Genomic DNA, 19746 nt, shown 5'->3' on the forward strand with positions numbered 1-19746 from the left:
ATGGCACAAAGCATTGAAATGAAAGTCAATAAAATCCTGATACTACCAAATGTTTCTGTGCCCTGAGCTTTGAATGCAACATACAAACAAAGTTATTGATCCATGATGATTAGTACCTACACAACACTGATGATGGTTATTAAAAATGTTAGCTAGCAAGACTATATTAATGTTGTAATAAAATATAATGATATATGAAAACATATAAACATTAGTATTATTCTAGTACCACAAAATCTATGTTGTACTGCACTACATTACTTACTAACACATAAAGTAGTACAGCACTAAATAGCAAATTATCTGCTAGATAGAAATTGTGTGTGTGTGTGGGGGGGGGGTTGGTTTTTTAACAATAACCATTAGCATTAGCATTCTATATTAATGACCTCAGGATGATCTCAAACCAGAAATAATAAAACAACAGTCATTTAGAATAATCACTGGCCACCCCCACCCAGTGCTGACAGACAGTCTTTTTACCTTTGACCTGCCACAAGGACTGCTCAGACTTTGGAACCAGGGCAACACATTTGCAAGTCCCTGCAATCACATACAGTATGTCGTGAAAGCTATAAAAGCCATAAGGCGAAAGCACAAGAATTAGTCTTCAGAGAAAGAGGGGGACTCTACTTACCTTAAGGCTTCTAGGAGCTTAACCCATGATGTTGGGTTACAAGCTCTGCCTTGTGCTGTTTCTGGGCACATGCACACTAGCCCGTGAGTACAATATATATATATTTTTTAAAGGCAGTGGATTTTTAAAACTTAGACCTGTATGTGACTTAAATCTGCTTGTTTAAAAATATGTAACGGATGCTTTTTTTTAGCTTTGTGAAAAGTTGGCAACTTGCTCTGAAATGGAAAACATATTTTACAAATTTGAGACGATGATATTTGATACCGTTTATGTCTCTTACGTTTTTTAAAATAGAGCAAAACAAATGTGTAACTATTTAATTAGACTTCGACATATAAAATTTTACAGTAAATATTGTTAGTTTGTGTCAAGTGTTTTGCAAGGCATTGACAAATAACATGTTTTTTTTTATTATTAGTAGTATTTATTAATGTATTTAACTTGTAGCTTAAACATTCACCAAACAAAAATCCCCAGTTTCCCCCCAGTAGGAGACACAAATTCCTTAGGGCTTGCATAAGACAGCGTATTTGACATAAAATCTGCCAAATCGAATGCGCAGAGGCTCACGCTTGGAATAAGAGAGCAGCCAAAAGTGGCATAATTACTGTATTCAATCATTTACACTTGTGTTGTTGCACTGTAACGGCAACTTGTGCGTTTGTTTGGGGTTTTTTCGTTTTTCAGAGCAAGATGTTGGAAGTGTTGAGGAACCATCTCCAGCCTGCTTTTGTGAGTTTCTTTGTTGTCATTGTTTGAAAGTAAACATTTTATAATGTGTAATTTAATATTATCAAGTGGGAAAATTGAAATGGGAAGCTTGAAATATTTAATTTCCTAGAACGTATATAAAGAACTACACATTAAAGATTTGGCTTCAGTTCCAAAAGTCCTGGATGTAAAGCTTTGGTTTGAGTGGAGCTATCCTTGAAGTTTTTATTTTAGTTAAGCATTTGATAAACTGGCTGTTGTTGGTCTAACTGTCGCTGTAAATGCTTTAAATACTTTTCAGTGGCCAAAAGATACAGGCACTTCAGAAGATTTGTGTATGACTACGAAGCTGAGACCTTTAATACTGTGAATGGAGCTACAGACAACAAAAGCGGCCCCAAAGTCTCCTGCACAGTAAGTCTTCGAGCTTAGATCATTGCTGGGGGGAAAAAAAACAGCAATCTCATGACCCCGAATGTAAAACAAGAAGTGCAAACAAACTGTTTATTCTGCTGCGCAGGTTGAGGTTGATGTGCCCCAGACCTGTAGCTTCATCCTCCGCACAACAGAGTGCTCTCTGAGTGAGGCTGTTGGCGTTGATGATGAGGGGAATCCACTGTATCGTCCTGCTGCTGGAGCTGAGGCTTTCAAAGCTGCCATGGAGAAGTGAGTCATCTTGTTTGTAGGGAAGATTTATCTATTTCGTTAATTGCTCTCAGAAATTAGGATCCAGGGTAACTGAGGAAATCAAAGAGTGACCTGAATGGCAGGCTGTAAATGATGATCTGTCCACGTCAACAGAAACACTCTAAAGATCACAGTCGAAGGACAGACAGATGTCAAGCTGTACCCTGAGGACGATGAGCCCGTCAACATCCTCAACATCAAGAGAGGAATTGTCTCTGCTCTCATGGTGCCTGTGATGGAAGAGGAAAAGAACAATGAAATGGTAGCTCCCCTCACTTGTTTATTACTTGATTTCTTCTTTTTTGGGGGATATTTTCATGGCTTCATAGTTGGCAATTAAATCAGGCCAAGTAGAGCCTGATTCAGTTTGTTGTTTAGTCATGCACAGATAAGTTGCACAAGGAGCAGATAAGCTGCCCCAGTCAGAGCAGATAAATACACTGTTGTAACAGCATGTTCCAACAATGACAATCTTTAGCAACAGCTCAAAGTCCTAGATAACTTTATCTTGTTATTGACATATGGTGCTCTCATAATGGGAGGTAATCTATAAGAATGATTGATTACCTGATTTAAGAGATAAGTTAAAGGAAAGAAAGCACGTCCACAGGTCCAGTTCTTACAGCTTGAATATTGAATTGTTTTGAACATCCTAATCATTTCCAGCCCACCGTGCACGGAGTGTGCTCCACCAACTTCACCGTCAACAACAGACAGGACATTGCTACTGATGTGACAGTCAGCAGGGATCTGTCCAGATGTGACTGGTTCACTGCCCGCAGACAGGACACCAGTCCCCTGGCTCTCGTCTCTGGCATGGTAAGAGTTCACACAACAATCTGACACTGCCATCACAAACTCAGGCCAAGAGTCAAAATATCAGCACTCAATCCTCAGTGGAAAACAATATGGTCTGATTACATTATTAAAAAGAACCCAAGCTATATTTTCATAGTATAAAACCACAAAGCAGACATCCATCCCTTTTTTCTTCACACGTGAAGCCATAAAGTACATCTACATTTCCCAGCATTCTACGTTCTCCAAACGTCTGACAAAACATTGATTTTTTTGATTTTTTGATTTTTTGCCTGTCAGAAATACGGCCTGTCCAAGCTGATCAGGAGCACTCAGAGCTGTAACTACAGGTTTGACAACCAGAAGAAACACATGACCAGTGGAACCTGCACAGAGAAACACATCTTCCTGCCCCTGTCCCATGAGTAAGTTTTATTTTGACTTTTTGTATATTTTTCATGAATAATTTTGTGAATTCTCTTTGAAATCTAACGCACATTTGGGGATTTCTCTCTTCTGAAAAAAGAAACCAATATGGAATTTCTGCTATGGTGAAGCAGACTGTGACTCTGAGAGCGACTGCCAAGATCAACGACAGAATCTTTGATCACAGTGAGTGCTTCTGTTGTGTGAAAACAAATTTTGTAAAAATGGGGGAAAAACTAATATAAATATTCTATGTGTGTCTCTAACATCCACATTCTAATAGATTTTCCACTGCTTGTGATTTATTTCTGTACAGATGAGGACAATGTCAAGTACTTGCCAATGGATGTTGTTGACGACAAATCCCCAGTACAAACCATGGATGCTGTCGCTGCCACAATGCAGAAGCTGAACTCTCTGTCAGAGACCAACGAGGGCGAGAAGCGCGCCGGCCTTTTCCGCCAGCTGGTGTCAGAGTTTCGTGGCCTGAAGGGGGACATCCTGAACTCGGCTATTGTTGAGATGACAGATATTTCACCCTCTCTGACGTGGCAAGCTCTGGCTCAGTGTGGTACACCAGAATGCACCAGCGCCATGCTCAAGCTTCTCAGGACCTTTGATGGAGACGCTGTTGAGGTTGATGCTGTAGTCTACGCCCTGGGGCTGCTGCCGAACCCTTCCCGCCAGATGGTGAAAGACTTGCTGGCAATGGCTCAGTACAAGCAGAGCAAACCCATCATGTATGCTTTGAGCAATGCAGCCAGGAAGTAAGTGAACATACTGTACATATATGACATTCTGAAGGACGCTCTCCTCAATGCAGTAACAGTGAATTGTGGTGCCTGTTTTAAATTAATACATGATCCCTAATGTCTATCTTTGCCTCTAGACTGTATAAATCTGAGGGAGTCACTCCAGAGATCACAGCTGTCTACAAATACATTGCTTCTCTTCTGGGTGCAGACTGCGCTGGTGACAAAGACCTGACTTTCCTGACTTTAAGGGTAGGTAACAAGACGTGAATAAGAATAAATTTTCATTCAAGAAAACTTTATTATATCAAGACAATACAGAGGGGAAAAAACACTGATGCCACATTTCCTGAAGACAAAGATAAACATTTTTTCATGGGAACATTTAATTGCATGATTTATGATTTGCTTTAATATTCTGTCCAGGTTGTTGGTAACATGGGAGACGCAATGGAGGCCGTCGATCCTGCTATTAAGACCACCCTGCTCAAGTGCATGAGACAGCCTGCAACCACTTTGTCCGTGCAGCTGGCCGCCATCCAGGCTTTCAGGCGCATGTCTGTGACAGATGAGGTAACTAACCACATTCCTCTTCTACATGAACAGTCTCCTTGCTTCCCAGTTTTATAGTGGAGACAAGCTGCAGCTACAAAGACCATTAAGTCACTGTTTTTTCACATTGTTTTCCTGTCCAGATTCGTGCCAACCTCCAGAGGGTCAGCCAGTATTCCAAGGGCGCTGTACAGAAACGTCTGGCAGCTTATCTGACACTGATGAGAAACCCCGAGGACAGTGACATTGAGGTGGTGAAGAAGCTGCTTAACCAAGAGCAGAACGAGCAGATCAGGGCTTTTGTGTCCTCCCACATCTACAACATCATTTCCTCGACTGATTCAGAGACCAAAAAGTAAGAATAAAGCATTTTTCAGCTTAATTAATATACTAATATAGCGCCGATTTGGGCACCCATCTATTTACACTCAGCTAATAGTTTTACTTTTAATCTTCACTCCAGGCTTGGTGAGAAAATAATGGATGCCCTGCAGGACACAGAAGTTTCTACACACAGTGACTACACCACAAAATCTCGCAACTATGAGCTGGGAATGGCACATGAGAGCATGGCGGCCAAAATTCAAGGCAATGTCATTTTCGATCCCAGCAGCACGTTGCCAAGGGAGGTCTTGCTGGAAACTACCCTGAATGCTTTTGGTTACAGCATGGATATTTGGGAGGTATGTACAGTGCTTTTCACATACAATTATTTATGCCATTTCAAATTGTAGTTTTACACCTTTAACACTGAACTTTATTCATGGGGATTAATGTTATTTGATGGGACCTAACCCTAACAACTCCTGGTTCATTTTTGTATTCATATTATTAAATTATTTTTGGCAGGTTGGCATGGAAGGAAAAGGCTTTGAGCCAACCATTGAGGCTCTGTTTGGCAAGAATGGATTCTTCCCTGACACAGTGTCCAAGGCTCTGTACTGGGCTGAAGAACAGATGTCACCAAAGATCAAGGAAGTTCTGGAGAAATGGGTTGCTCCACTGAAAATAGAGGGGCAAAAGGTATATCACTCGCATAACTGTTTCTGTTAAACACTCTTAATCTGAGTGAACATATCATTGTCACTCACACCAACATATCTAACATATTGGTCCCTTTTTCTTAAGGCTCCTGAAAACCTCGCAATAGAAATTGTCCGCAACCTCAACAAGCTGGTAAAAGACCTGCTGAACCGAGAGTCCCCAGAGGCCATGGCCTACCTGAGGCTAATGGGAGCTGAGCTTGGCTACATCAAGAGCAATGAACTGAAGTCTATTGCTGAAAATGCAATGATGTATGCAAACATTTTCATGAGGATAATGCCTACAAAGGTAGTGTTCTGTAGTCATTAATATAGTGTCTATATAGATTTTTTTTTCTTTCCCGCTGAAAAACTGTATTTGTTAACTGTATTTCTTCCTGTCAGGTCATGTCTAACCTGATTTCAAGCACTCGCAATGAGATTTTTGCCCATTACATCTTCATGGACAACAAATTCATGATGTCAACAGCATCTGGCTTGCCTCTGACATTTGCTCTGTCTGGCACCTTTGCTCCTGGTGCAAAAGGAGGTCTTCGCATTACTCCAAACATGGTAAAGCTTCCATCTTTTATATTTAACCCGTGTTTAGTACTATACTAAAACAGCAATTGTTATTACAATGTTGCTGTTTTAATTGTTTGTTTCTGTGACATGTCTATAGAATTCTCAGTAATATTAATCCTGACTGTTGGTCATTTTTTCCCCACACACTTCAATTTTTCTGTGATCCCATTTGTTTCCAGGAGCTGGTGTTCATGCCCGCCATTGGAATTGAGTTCATGACTCAGATGGGAATCCATGTGCCTGAATTTGTTGTCTCTTCAGTTGAGATGCACACCAACATGTACCATGAGAGCTCTTTCAATGCCAAGATCACCATGGAGCAAAACCAGGTCAAGCTTTCCATCCCTGCTCCACAGGACACCATGAAATTCTTGAGAATCAGGTAAAAAACAATCTGATAACATACTTTGTGTAATACAAGTAAATGCTATTAATTGATATTGATTGAATAATTATAAAGAACACTAGAACCAGGGAGCATATTGCATTTTATATATTCTGTATGTTTAATAAAGTTGTTAGAAGTTGTAAAGTAATTTTGCTGTTCTTTGTTTGAAATAGCAACAAAGTTATGATTGTGGGTGCTGGGCACGCTACAGTGATCCCACACAGACTGGCCGACTCCAGCTGCAGCCCTCTCTTCTCTGGAGTCAAATACTGCACAAAAACACTTCATGGTGACGCTCCTGGCAAGACGGCTGTTCCTTACTTCCCTCTGAACGGAGAGACTGAGTAAGATGTTCTTTAAAAAGTCAGGTTTTGCTTTGTTTCTTTGCTAAACAAGAAATGGAAATGCCTTAAATATGATCATGTAACATATTTCCATTTAATGCAGAATATTGTTTAGTATATTGTGATACAGTTGAAAACACCACCTTACTTCACCTTATATTTATACTTGGTCAAGAATAGAGATGAAAAGATTTTAGCTCATCTGAGATGGTGTTTTTAGCTGGATGTATGCACATGAGATCATAGATTTCATTGCATTAGGAGAAATAAAAATTTACTAAAGACTATTTTTACTCAAGGTTTGCTCTGGACATCGAGCCTACTAAAGAGGTCTCTGAGTACACAGCCAGTATCACCTATGGCGAAGAAAAGGATGGACGCCACAAGGTTAATTCTGTGAAGATGACCCTGAAAGCCGAAGGTATGAATATTGCTTTTTTTATTGCTTTTTTTTTTTATCAAGGATTTTATTACATGTGCTGCATCTTTCTTTTCTTTTCTTTTTCTTTTTTTGAGTTATACAGATAAGTGATTAACCTTTTTCTGACTCTGTGACTTCAGGTGCTCAACCTACTGAGGCTACAGTCACCATGAAATACAACAGGAACAGAAATGTCTTCAGCACTCAAATCTACATACCTGACTTTGATGTTGAGGCGGGCGTCAAGCTCGGCATGACAGATAGCAATGCCAGAGGCAAATCCATTACCCTCGAGATCTCCAACAAGAACGTGCCTCAACTCACTTTGACAGGCCGTGCCAAGTGAGTAAACCCAGCAAAATCTTTCCTTAAACTGTTGAGTTACTTTACTATAATTCCACAGACCTCATTGCAGAAATTAACTGCTTTTTTATATTTAATTTTAGGCTTCAGGCCATGACTGATGGCATGCTGCAGCTTCAGCTGTTAGTCCCCTCACTCAGGACAGATGCCACAGTCACTGCTACCATGAGCAAAGCTGACGGACTCACCATGGAGATCAGAAGTGATGTCAAGCTCCCAGAGATCTCCTCTATTCAGGCAGTCACCTTCAAATATGGTAATTTTGCTCAAGAAGAGTGGTAATGGAGCTCAAAGAATGGCACAGTTCAAAACACTGTCTTTTTGCTGTCACAGGTGAAGAGCAGGCTGAGGTTCAGCTGACGTCCAACATGAATGCTGAAACAAAAGTCCCAGTGCATTACACTAAGGTCCTCGAGGCCTGGCTCAGGAAGACTGCAGAGGATGTTATGGACCAGCGGGTTGTCAAGACTGATATGAAACTACGACACATCCTCAACAAAGGACTTGAGGTAAAAATAATTTTATTCTAACTGAATGTTTATTTCGTAGTTTTTAGTTTGTCCAGACTGAATCATAAGAAATATGATGTGTTTTAATCAGGCCAGCAATATCTGGATGGACAAAGTCTCAGCTGATTGTCCCTATATGGCGAGACTGAGGAACAGCTTAACTATGATGGAATTGCCATCTGTGCCTGAAAACCTGTTCATGAACCTGTAAGTGAAGCAAAAACAGTAATTAGTATCTTCATAATTGTTATGATAATAAAAAAAACTTTCAAACCTTATACCGAATAAATACAACATTTTAACAAGTTCCCTACTTTCACCATTTCAACAGTGAAAGCACACTGAGATACCAGTTCAACCAGGACCGTCTGACTATCACCATCCCAGTTCCTTTTGGGGGCAAATCATCTGAGGAGCTGAGGATACCTCAAATGGTCACCACTCCACACATTTCCATGCCGAAGTTGGGCATAGATTTTGCCCCACGAGGAATCCAAATCCCAACTTTTAACATCCCATCTGACTATGATCTCACCCTGCCTCTGATGGGCATGGTGGAAATGGCTGCCAAGGTCGACACCAACTATTATAAGTGGGAGGCAACAGCCTATGCTGGTAACAACACTGCAGAGTCTCCAAACTATGTGGCCAAATTCAACATTATGGCTGACAGTCCGATCAAATTCCTCTCGTTTTCAGCTGAGGGTAATTATTTATTCTTTATTCTTATAAACTATACATTTGTTATTGAACAGTGCAGAAAAAACATAGACGCTGATATGAATTGTTAATTTTTTCTTTTATTTGTCTGTTCTAAAGGAGCAACCAAAGTCACTGACACAGAAGCGAAAACTATGGAATTCACTCTTGATGGTTCCCTGAAACACATGCTGATCACCACAGGTTTTAATGTTCAGGAAACCATTGCAGTCACAGACAGTTTGATGTCAACTGGCCGCTACAACGTGCATGCTGTTGCCCCTGTGGGTCTGGACACCTCCCTGACTATTACTACCCAGACGGCCCTTGACTCTAAAAAGCTTTTTGGAAATGTTAACACAAATGGAAGTGTCACTGTTGGACCCATGACTGCTACCACCACCTATCTCTACACCTTCTCGGTCGAGCCAGCGAAGAAAGAAGCAATAATGCAGAGCTCACTGAATGTGAAGTCTGAAGACCTGAAGCTTGAAAACAAGATGAAGGCATCATATGCAGAGGAGGAGCTTCTGTTTGACTCTAACACTAAAGTGAACAGCGACCCCATTGTGCACAACACCAAAATTAACCTTAGGTACAAGGATCTCAAGCTTACCATCCAGTCCAGCTCTGAGACACAGGCTGATGAGAGGATGCTTCGGAGCCAGACAGAGTTTGCTGCCTCTAGAGGACAGGCCAGTCTCAGAATAGAGAATCTAGCCGATGATACAAGCAACCGTATCTACTCACTGCTTACTGGTTCCCTTAATCCCTCTGGCTTGGAGGTCAACACTGAGGCCTCCATGAACATCTTCTCAAGCCTCGCCTCTCACAAGGCCGACTTTTCCCTGAACACCAATGGCCTGACCACCAGCTGTACAACAACCGCCCAGCACAGTCCATTCACATTTGAGAATATTTTCAATGGTACAGTTGACACTTCAAGTGCCACCATGTCTCTCACAACAAAAGGAGGCATTAAAGAAAACAAAGCAGAGCTCACCATTGGAGGCAAAATTGCAACCACAGACGTCTACCTTAACAGCAACTTTGAGGCTAACCTCTTTGACATCAACAGCAGGAACAGAGTGAACTTCAGAGTGAATGAAAATGGCTTGACTCTCTCTAACAACATGGTTGGATCTTTCAAGGAGATGAGGAGTGAAAACACAAATGCACTGTCTCTTACACTGAGGTCTTTTACCTTGCAGTCCAAGACTGACAACTTGCTTGACAGCAGCAACTCTTACAAGCATGACATCACAGTCGAGATGGACCGTTCTGCTGCCTCAGTTATTGTGAAAAATGACCTGAAGATAATGGAGGTTAGCTTTGTGAATGATGCTCAGTTCAAGGCAAAGCCCTACAACCTGGAGCTGACTGGAACAGTGACGGGAGCTTTCTCAGAGGAAGAGCTCAAACACATCTATGAAATCAAGTTTATTGACCTGGTCCTGTCTGCAAAGTACAACACCAACGGTAAACTCCTGGGAACTCAAATGACGCATACCACTGATATCGAGGTTGCTGGCCTGACCATGAAGTTCAACAATGTGGCTAACTTCAACTCGCCATCTCTTCATCTGGACAGCAAAGTTGCAACTGTGGCTGCACCCTTCACCCTGAACATTGATTCCATTTTCAATTCAAATGGTGCAGTGCATCTGTATGGAAAGCAGAGTGGCGAATTATACAGCAAATTCCTCCTGAGAGCACAACCCATGCTTTTCACACAGTCATTTGAGTACAGAGCTTCAACCACACATGAACTAGAAGGCAGACCAACCATTACAACAAATATGGACAACAAGTTCAGCAGCATGCTGAGCCTCCAAGAGCAAAGCGTCGCACTGAAGGTGACATCTAAAGTAAATGAGCACGGCTTTGAACAGGAAATGAGTGCCTACAACAATGCAGAAAGAATGGGTGTTGAAATGGCAGGAGCAGTCTCCACTCCCCTCTTCAGTGAGTCCAGTCAAAATTATGGCATCTCTGGATTTGTGAAATATGACAAGAACAGTGACAGTCACTCTCTCCAGATCCCATTTATTGAGCATCTGCCTGCATTCGTTGAAAAGATGAAGAGCACAGTGATGGTGCTGATGGACAACAGCATTGAGATGCTAAAAGACATCAACAACAGGTATGAGATCAGTGCCAAGTTCCAGCTCAAGGTGGCAGAACTAAAGGAGGCCATTGACAACTTTGACTTCAACCTGTTTGTCCAAGACCTGAGAAAATTCATCAGCTCAATGGAAAACTTCATCACCAACCTGACATCCAAGCTCCCAACTGAAAAAGTCATGAACATACTGAAATCTATCAAAGATACCATAATGGTTTGGATGAAGAAACATGACATTGCAAACAAGTTCCAAGTGATTTACACCAAAATTGAAGAGATTCTCTCCAGCTTTGAAGTTGAAAAACAGATTGGAGCCTTCATGGATGAGATTGTTAAAATTATGAAGCAGTATCAGGTCAGGGAAAAGATTCAGCATGCATTTGATGCTCTCAGGTCAATTGACATTCAGCTTGTGATGAAAAACATAATGGTACCTGTTCAGGAGCTGTTGAATGAGCTATATGCCTTTGACTTCAAACAGCTAATTGATGACATGAGTGACTATTTCATGAGAATGATCCAGAAAGTAAAGTCCTTTGATTATGACACCCTCACCATGGAGCTGAAAGAGAAAGTGGCAGATATGAGCAAGATCCCCTGTTTTGGAAAACTTTATGGCGAGTTCAGAGTTACTTCACCTCATTATAAACTCACAACCACTGCTGACCTGGAGAACACCACAACAATTTCTGACACACCAGAGTTCAAAATGAACCTCATCTCAAAGACTACATCTACTTTGCGAATCCTTGACTTCACTGTGGATGCCAGTGCACATTTATCTGTGCCCAAGATGAGTCATTTGTCCATCTCTGAGGTCATCAAGGTTGATCAGTCGTCTTTTAAACTTGACCACAAGGGTCAAATGACCTTCTATGGTCTGACAGCTGAAGCTTCTGCTCATACTACCTCAACAGCAACAACTGAGCTCTACTCTGCAACCCTTGTTAACAATGCAGTCTTCAACATGGAAAATGGAATTTCAACCACCGTAGCTACTAATTACAAACATGACCTCAACATGCCTGCCCTTAACATCTTTAGTGAAATGGAAATTAATGAAAAGGTAGTTTTCCTGCTTAAAGATGGCTCCATCCAACTGACCTTTAACAATGTGGCCAGTGAAAAATATGCAATTCGGGACTTCTCAGATGAGGCACGCCACAAGAGCGACTTGTCAGTGATCATGGATTTCCATAAAGCCAAAGTGAGTTTCACTGGAACAACAAACAGTACCCTTCTGAAAATGAATCAGAATGTTGGTGCTGAAATATGCATTTTCAGCCACGTAGTTGTTGATGCCAAGGCTGAGACTGAAACACCTTTCATTAAAAACAGCGTTGCAGAACTCAAGTTCGAGGCAAAGGTTGAAGACATGAAAATTGATTTCTCTGCCTCTCACAGTGCACAGCTGGTTGGTCAGGTTGAAGGAACTCTCTCAAGCTCAGCCCTTGCTCTGGTCACACCTAATGAGATTAAGCTTTATACCAAGAACACAGCAAATACCAAAATTGCCCTTCCATTAAAGCTGTCTGGAAAGATAGATCTCCAGAATGACATTGCTTTCAATGTAAGCACCAAAGTACAGCAGGCTAGTTGGACAGGTCTGGCTAGATTCAACCAGTACAAATACTCCCATGACTTTGCTGTGGACAACAGAGAAACAGAAATTAACCTGCATTCCCAAATCAAAGGCGACGCCAATCTTGATGTATTGAAGCAGCCTATCACCATTCCTGAAATTACCTTGCCATTTGTTGACATGAAGACACCAAAAGTGGAGGACTACTCACTGTGGGAAGACACTGGTCTGGGCAATCTACTAATCACAACACAGCAAACATTTGATATGAGCTCCAAGCTGAAGTACACTAAGAACCATGAGTTGATCACCATTGACATCAATATGGATCCAGTCATCAATGCCATTAACACCAATTTCAAGACACTGCACAAGAAAATGATGAATGGCAAGGATAGGGCTGCTGCCATACTCGCTACATCATATGACAAAGCGAAGGAAGAGTATGAAAAATATAGCACTGAGTTGCCTAAAACTATTACTGTCCCTGCCTATAAGGTTCCCATGATGAACATTGAGACATCAACATTCACAATTCCCCTGCCTGACTTCACCCTCATCACAATGCCCACTCTGCGTGTGCCCTCTGCCCTACGCAAGGTAACTCTTCCAAAAATCACCCTGCCCAAAATTCAGAGCATCAAGATCCCAGTTATGGGTGATATGACCTATGAGATCTCCATGAAGACACCAATGATCACTCTCAAGACTACTGCAAGCATCCTAAACCAGGACAGCATCACCATCAAACTAGATGCTTCTTCAACATCTGAATTTGAGATCCTGAATGGAATGATTGAGGGCAACACCAATGTGAACGTGATAGGTGGATTTAAAATGGCCTCTCTCCTCAATGTGAAACATTCAATGCTAGAGGGACACCATGACAGCACCATCTTCCTAACTACTGAAAATGTAGCTATCGCCATCACAAACACAGCAAAGGTCAACATTCTTGACCTGACCATGGAAATCTATGAGGAGATTACAGGAAATCCAGAAGAAGGCCTTATTGTCTCAGTTTCCAATCCATCTGCAGGACTCATTGCAGTTCAGATGCAGGCTAAGCAACCGGCACAAGTGAAAGCAAGACTCTATGGTCGTTACCCGGTAAGATAATAGTCTACTATCGATGCACTTTCTAATTAAAGCTTTTTTTTCAACCTAAATGATATATTATTTAAATAATTAACCTATTGGTTTTCATGTGTACTGTTTAGTCTGAGCCATCCACAGACATTGATATCTTGGGTCTGAAGATGTCTGTGATCAACTCTGAGAAGCTGAACCTTCAAACAACCTGGAATATGGAAATACCATACGAGATGATGCTCGGAGCGAAGAAACAGGTGCCTGCGGTAATGGAAATAGTGTCTGAATCTGCCATCATGACATACAACAAGGTCAACAAACAAGTTAGAAGACTGGAAGGTTCCTTTGCACAGGCTAAAAAGCAGGGTAATGTGATGTTCAAGAGGGCTATTAACAGTCTCGAATCAGTAAAATCTTGCAAGATTGTGACAACTGTCACAGATAATACTGTTTTGATCCTCAAAAACTACCAGAAGAAAGTTGAAAAGTTCCTTGATGCTGTTGTTAAATTTCTGAGAGAGACTAGGTTCCAGATTCCTGGCTATAAAGAGAAGCTGTCCGGGCTTGAGGTCTATCAGAAATGTACTGCTTTTGTTGTTGATGTATCTGAAGAAGCAGTCCATAAGATTCCAGAGTACCTTTCTTCCATGTTTGCAACTGCACTTGATTATTTCCAAGCCATTGAATTCACCTTCCCAGGTTCTAACCGCATTGTCAGTGGAAAGGAAATTCTTGATGATATGTTGGTAGCTTTAAAGAAAATCCAGGACCAAGTGGTTGTTACTGTGAGAAAATTTAGAGATATCCGGCTGGAGGACATTATAAAGAAATTATCAGCAATCACGCAGTTTACCATCCAACAGAGTGAGAAGCTTCTCCAAACTCTAAAATCCCAGAATCTGGAGACACTTTCTGACTTTGTGAGCACTGCATACAACGATGCCATGAACTCTCCTGTTCTGGCTGGTGTTGTCAAGCCGGTTGAAGAGGTCTGCAGAGTTGTTATGGAATATCTAAAAGCTGTGGCTGCTAAACTCCAAAATATTTTGGCTGACATATCTAGTAAACAACTCACAGCTGACATCCAGTCCTGGATTAACTCAATGGTAAAAGGCATTAATACTCTGCAAAACAATGCCATTACATCCCTGAAGGAAAAAAGCAAAAATGTTGAAAAATATGTTAGAGTAAGTGACCAAAAAGTAGAGGTTGACATTCCTTTGCCATTTGTTGCCAAATTCAACTAAGCAACCATAGCTAACAATGATATAGGAAATAGTGTCTGTATTGACTTTCTGTGTTTTGTAACCAACGGTGCAATAGTGAATCTATTTTCATAACAGCAAACCAAACTGAGCAATAAAAATGATGCCTGTATAATGTTTGTTCCTTTACTAGTTTTCAAATTGATAAATTTGTTTATTATTTCACAGCAGACGCCCAGTGCTCCCTTTTTGTCTTGTACTATTTAAAAAAAAACCCTGTCTGGGTATCAATAAATACAGTTTGTACTGCATTCATGTCTGTGCATTCTTTACATAAAGTTTAACATGGCTGGTTATAAAGATTGGAAGCTAATGGACTATGAATATTACTCCATGTAGTGTTTTACGTTTTCCTGTAGAGATTTAAAAAAAGAATAAAAAGCTTACTCCCTAAAGATCACAACAATACACCCTTGCCATTAGTCATTTCTATCCTCTGGTCTAATTTTAGATCGGACACAAATAGTTTCTGTGATATACACACACATATTTCTTATAATAAAACAATCACAATAAATGTAGAAACAGAGTCATTTTGACCATGGTTATAACAATAGTTAGAAGTCAAGTCTCAAAATGTACCCCCCCTTTGGAATAATGGGACTATTTTGTCTGGGGACAGCTACAGGCTATGTGTCATCATGAGAAGTATGTGACTCATGTAAAGTGATAAATAAGTCATTGGAAGTATAAACAAGCTTAAATCTTTAAAGGGTTTGCAAATAATATGAGAATGAGTAAACTATGAGACTCTTAAAAGTAAACATATTCATAATAATGGGAACACGACTCAGTACAGTGTATACAGTGCTTAACAAATTTATCAGACTGTCTGTCATAAAATAAAGAAAATGCAAATATTTTTTTAAATCTATCAAAAATATATTTATAACTAAAACAAATGATGCTGTTCTTTATTATTTATTAGGAAAATGACAAATTGAATCCAATGTTTCCAAGTACACTGGACTTCTCTGAGAACTCAAATATGAACCAAACATAACATTCAAACACTAAAACAGATTTTTCTATTCAGGAATGTTTGTAAATAAATAACTGTAGTAAAAATAATAATAATAATGTGCTTTAAATATTTTTTCTGCTTTTCTGTAAAATGGTAAAAGTGGAAATTCATGGATAACAACAATAATTATATTTTAGCAGTAAAAATATTTATTTTGAACATATTGTAATATTAACAAAAATGTTTTCATTATTAACAGTACTGTTAATTTTGGGAATTTGGGTCATAAATCTGTATAGTGGGGTATAATTATTCATTTTCGTATAAGTGTTATTTAATGTTGTCACTTGTTGGAGAGCAGGTATTTTGAACTAGCATAAATTTCTTTCAGCAAAACATACAAAAGTAAGTTAACTGCAAATACACAAGTACATCAGATTTACTCTTGTTTCAAAGGCCTGAATCAAAGTGATGGTTCAGTGGATCCTGATTAAAGCAAATAAAGAAAGAAATACTAATTCTCAAAATTTACCACCAGGTTCCAACTATTTTATCAGTATACGTAATGTTTCTTTGTATGATCAAAGCAAAGGGAGCTGTGTGTCAGGAAAATGCGACAAGAGTGGAAAAGTGCAGTTACTGAAACACATTGATTTTCTTTATTGACTTTCCCAGAACAGTACCACTTGTTCCCGTACATTCTGTTTTTTTCCCCTCACAAAATTTCCACTCTTTTAACTGTACCATTCTTCTACAGAAAGCATTTTGTAATTACACCAATGGCATCAAATAAACTCTTACAAAGAGATACGTTTGGCATATTCCACAATTTCCTTTTGTGTGTTTTAGTTAAATAAAAGGAGACGCAAACTGTACCATCTTATCACAAATACTAACCTAAAATCATTGCAAATCAGAGGCACATGAGGGGGGCCGGTGTGGGAAATTAACCAGTCCAGCACAATGCATTCCTGTGCTGTATGTCAGCAAAAAAAAAAAAAAAAAAAAAAAAGAGCCCAGCAACAGACAGCAGACAGGAGGAATGTGACTTTTAAACGCCACCGTAACTCTGGCTGGATTTTTTTTTTTTTTTTGTTAAAGTCTTTTTAAACTCAGATGTACCTGCAGTGCAGTTACTTAGTAAAACACAGACAAAGTGTTTAAAGCAAAAATCCATCTTTTTTGTTTCCATGACAAGTAAAAGAGCAAAACATGAACAGTAAGAGTTTCACCCTTAACAACAGTCTCTGTAACTGATGTTCACAGTCATATGAACAAACACTCCCACCATCATGCAAGAGGACAGTTACACAACACTTATGTAGACACTGGAAAAAAAAAAATCTGAATCCTTTTCACAAAAATGAAAAAAAAAAAAAAAAAAAAATATCAGCTCAAAATACACTGATTTTAGCTTTCAGTAACATTTTTTGACAACATAAATTTAAGGTACATTCACTGTCATAATGGAAGACATTGAGATTTTAAGAAAAAAAAAAGGAAAAACTTTCTTTCTCAACTGTATTTAATTCAGTTTAACAGCTCTATACACATTCTTAACCATTAGTACTTCACATTTACCGTTTTCTCGCGTTTTAATAATCAAAGGGAAGCCCTTTAGTTTAAGTGTGTGTCACTATTACATAAGTGTTCTACAAATAGAATTGCATGAAACACTTCCAATAAAGTGTTGCCATCAGATGGCTTAATCCCACATGAGCGTGTGCTGTTGGGTCATAAACAGCAGTTTCATGACACTTTGAGAAAACGCCCTTTACCGAGCAAGGCCATCACATGCCACACCATCTCAAGTGCTTAATTGTCTCTTGGAAATATCCTCCGTACCACTCTAAATGAAGCTGTGCCCAAACAGAAAATTTCAAGCTGTTTTTCTTTCCCCAAGTGTTTGAAAGAGCAGAGACAGCTGGATGGAAATGAGACTATATACTACTGTATGTGCTTCAAAAGATGCTGTTCAGATGTGCTGTACAGAAATATATGTACAGAGGACAGTGTGTTTGTATAAATTAGCCAAAATGAGTTAAAACTTGTGTAAAAGCATGCTTAGCAACATAAAAAACTAAAGTAGTAAAACATGACTCCCACTTAATACTGACAGAGTTTCTGCCTGAAAACCTGCAAAACTACAGGACATTGTGGTTAGCCCTTTTCAAGACTGGTCCAGGTGTAGTCTTGTAAACTTTGAATCAAATCTAACCTGCTGCACAATTTAAAGGAAAAAAAAAAAAAAAAAAAGGCGTTTAATACAGTGGAATCAAAACTATACGTTATTTTTAGCCGTGCTCCTAACTAACAAACTCTCAAAACATAAATAACCAATTATAGCCTTGTGCTATGAAATGTCTTTGCAAAAGTGCCCTAAAACATCACAAAAACAAAAACAACAAGTTGGCAATGACTTGTAGTTTTAACAAGCTTTCTTTCTATGAGTTGCTGTAGCATCCAGGTCTTGTGCAAGATCAAACTTCAATTTCGTCATATTAAAAATAACAGTGCATTTGTTCTTTTTGTTTTGCTTGTTACACGGTATAACCTTGGCAATAAGGCTTGTGGCCTATGCAAACTTTAAAACACAAAAAAGAGAGCAGAGTAATCTTGACTCTCCAGCAGGCCTTCGCGTCTACACGAGAAGATGCAGAAGGGGATTGAAAAGTCTCCCATTGAAATCAAACGGTTTGTGATTTTTTTCAGTCAGACTGGGATCATGTGACCCAAAAAGAACATGCCAACATGCCATAACCAGTGTATTTCCCCCCCCAACACATTACACCCGCCATCTGATGATATTCGTGTGTGTTCCAATCAGCTCCGTTTGCAGTCATCGGTTTTGGTTCAAGCAAAGGCATCCAACTTCGAGGGAGTGTCCGAACAATGGTCACTGCCCTCACATGTCCAGACACGGACCCCAACGCAGGAAACGTCTGTTCTTGCGCTTCCCAGTAGCCCCCCGCCCAAGCCAGAGTCACTTCACATTAAAACACAGCATTTGAAACAGCCACCTGGGGTTGTTTGTCGTTTCTGTAAAGCCGCCCGTGTTGCCGTGTCAAATACTTCCCAGATCCCCTCCTTGGTTTTAGCTGAGCACTCCAAATAGTCATATGCGCCAATGCGCGTGGCCATGGCCCGGCCATCCTCTGTTTTCACTGGCTCCAGCTTCAACCGAGACAGCTCATTCTTTACGTTCTCGTCGTTGCGGAGATCCTTCTTGTTGGCCACTAATATGATGGGTACGTTCGGACAAAAGTGTTTCACTTCAGGGACCCACTTTTCAGGGATGTTTTCCAACGAGTCTGGGCTGTCCACCGAGAAGCACATCAGAATGACGTCGGTGTCCGGATAGGAGAGCGGCCGCAGCCGGTCGTAGTCCTCTTGTCCGGCTGTGTCCCACAAAGCCAGCTGGACTTGCTTGTTATCCACTTCTATGTCCGCCACATACGTCTCAAACACAGTCGGGACATACACTTCTGGAAACTCGTCTTTGCTGAATACTATCAGTAGACATGTTTTCCCACATGCACCGTCGCCCACCACGACAAGTTTCTTTCGTATGTCTGCCATTGCTGCCTCTCCCAGTTCTCGCTCTCAAACACGGCTCAGTCCAAAGTCGGCAGTTGTAATGTTTAGTCGTGTCAACTCGAGTAGCTTTTAAACTCTAAGCAGATACTGGTCAAACTCGTCCCTCAAGCCAGTCCTTTCCACTAACTCCGGAGTCTTTTGCCACAAACTACAGCAATCTCTTTATAAAGCGTAAGGCGTTTACCTAAATATAGCAATCCAATCGAAAATGGGGAAGTGAGATC

General features: G+C 40.3%; 2 protein-coding genes across 2 annotated transcripts; one reads left to right on the top strand and one right to left on the bottom strand.

Annotated features, from left to right (window-relative positions):
* Positions 1 to 555: 555 nt before the first annotated feature.
* On the top strand, positions 556 to 15212 carry LOC100696798 (apolipoprotein B-100). Its single transcript, XM_003446376.4, has 26 exons — positions 556 to 720; positions 1328 to 1372; positions 1653 to 1765; positions 1872 to 2017; positions 2153 to 2300; positions 2705 to 2857; positions 3137 to 3261; positions 3363 to 3448; positions 3579 to 4029; positions 4152 to 4266; positions 4441 to 4587; positions 4710 to 4921; positions 5030 to 5249; positions 5416 to 5589; positions 5695 to 5898; positions 5994 to 6161; positions 6353 to 6555; positions 6735 to 6905; positions 7205 to 7326; positions 7467 to 7668; positions 7773 to 7945; positions 8023 to 8198; positions 8290 to 8405; positions 8530 to 8903; positions 9018 to 13714; positions 13825 to 15212. Exons 1-26 carry the CDS (start codon positions 663 to 665, stop codon positions 14941 to 14943), a joined length of 9918 nt encoding a protein of 3305 aa, XP_003446424.2. The 5' UTR covers positions 556 to 662; the 3' UTR covers positions 14944 to 15212.
* Positions 15213 to 16605: 1393 nt separating this feature from the next.
* LOC102078688 (rho-related GTP-binding protein RhoB) lies at positions 16606 to 19666 on the bottom strand. The gene has a single exon (XM_005474963.4). The coding sequence runs from the start codon at positions 19502 to 19504 to the stop codon at positions 18914 to 18916; it is 591 nt and encodes a 196-aa protein (XP_005475020.1). The 5' UTR covers positions 19505 to 19666; the 3' UTR covers positions 16606 to 18913.
* Positions 19667 to 19746: the final 80 nt, after the last annotated feature.

The sequence above is a fragment of the Oreochromis niloticus genome, linkage group LG15 (genome assembly GCF_001858045.2).
Source record: "Oreochromis niloticus isolate F11D_XX linkage group LG15, O_niloticus_UMD_NMBU, whole genome shotgun sequence".
Classification (NCBI taxonomy): domain Eukaryota; kingdom Metazoa; phylum Chordata; class Actinopteri; order Cichliformes; family Cichlidae; genus Oreochromis; species Oreochromis niloticus.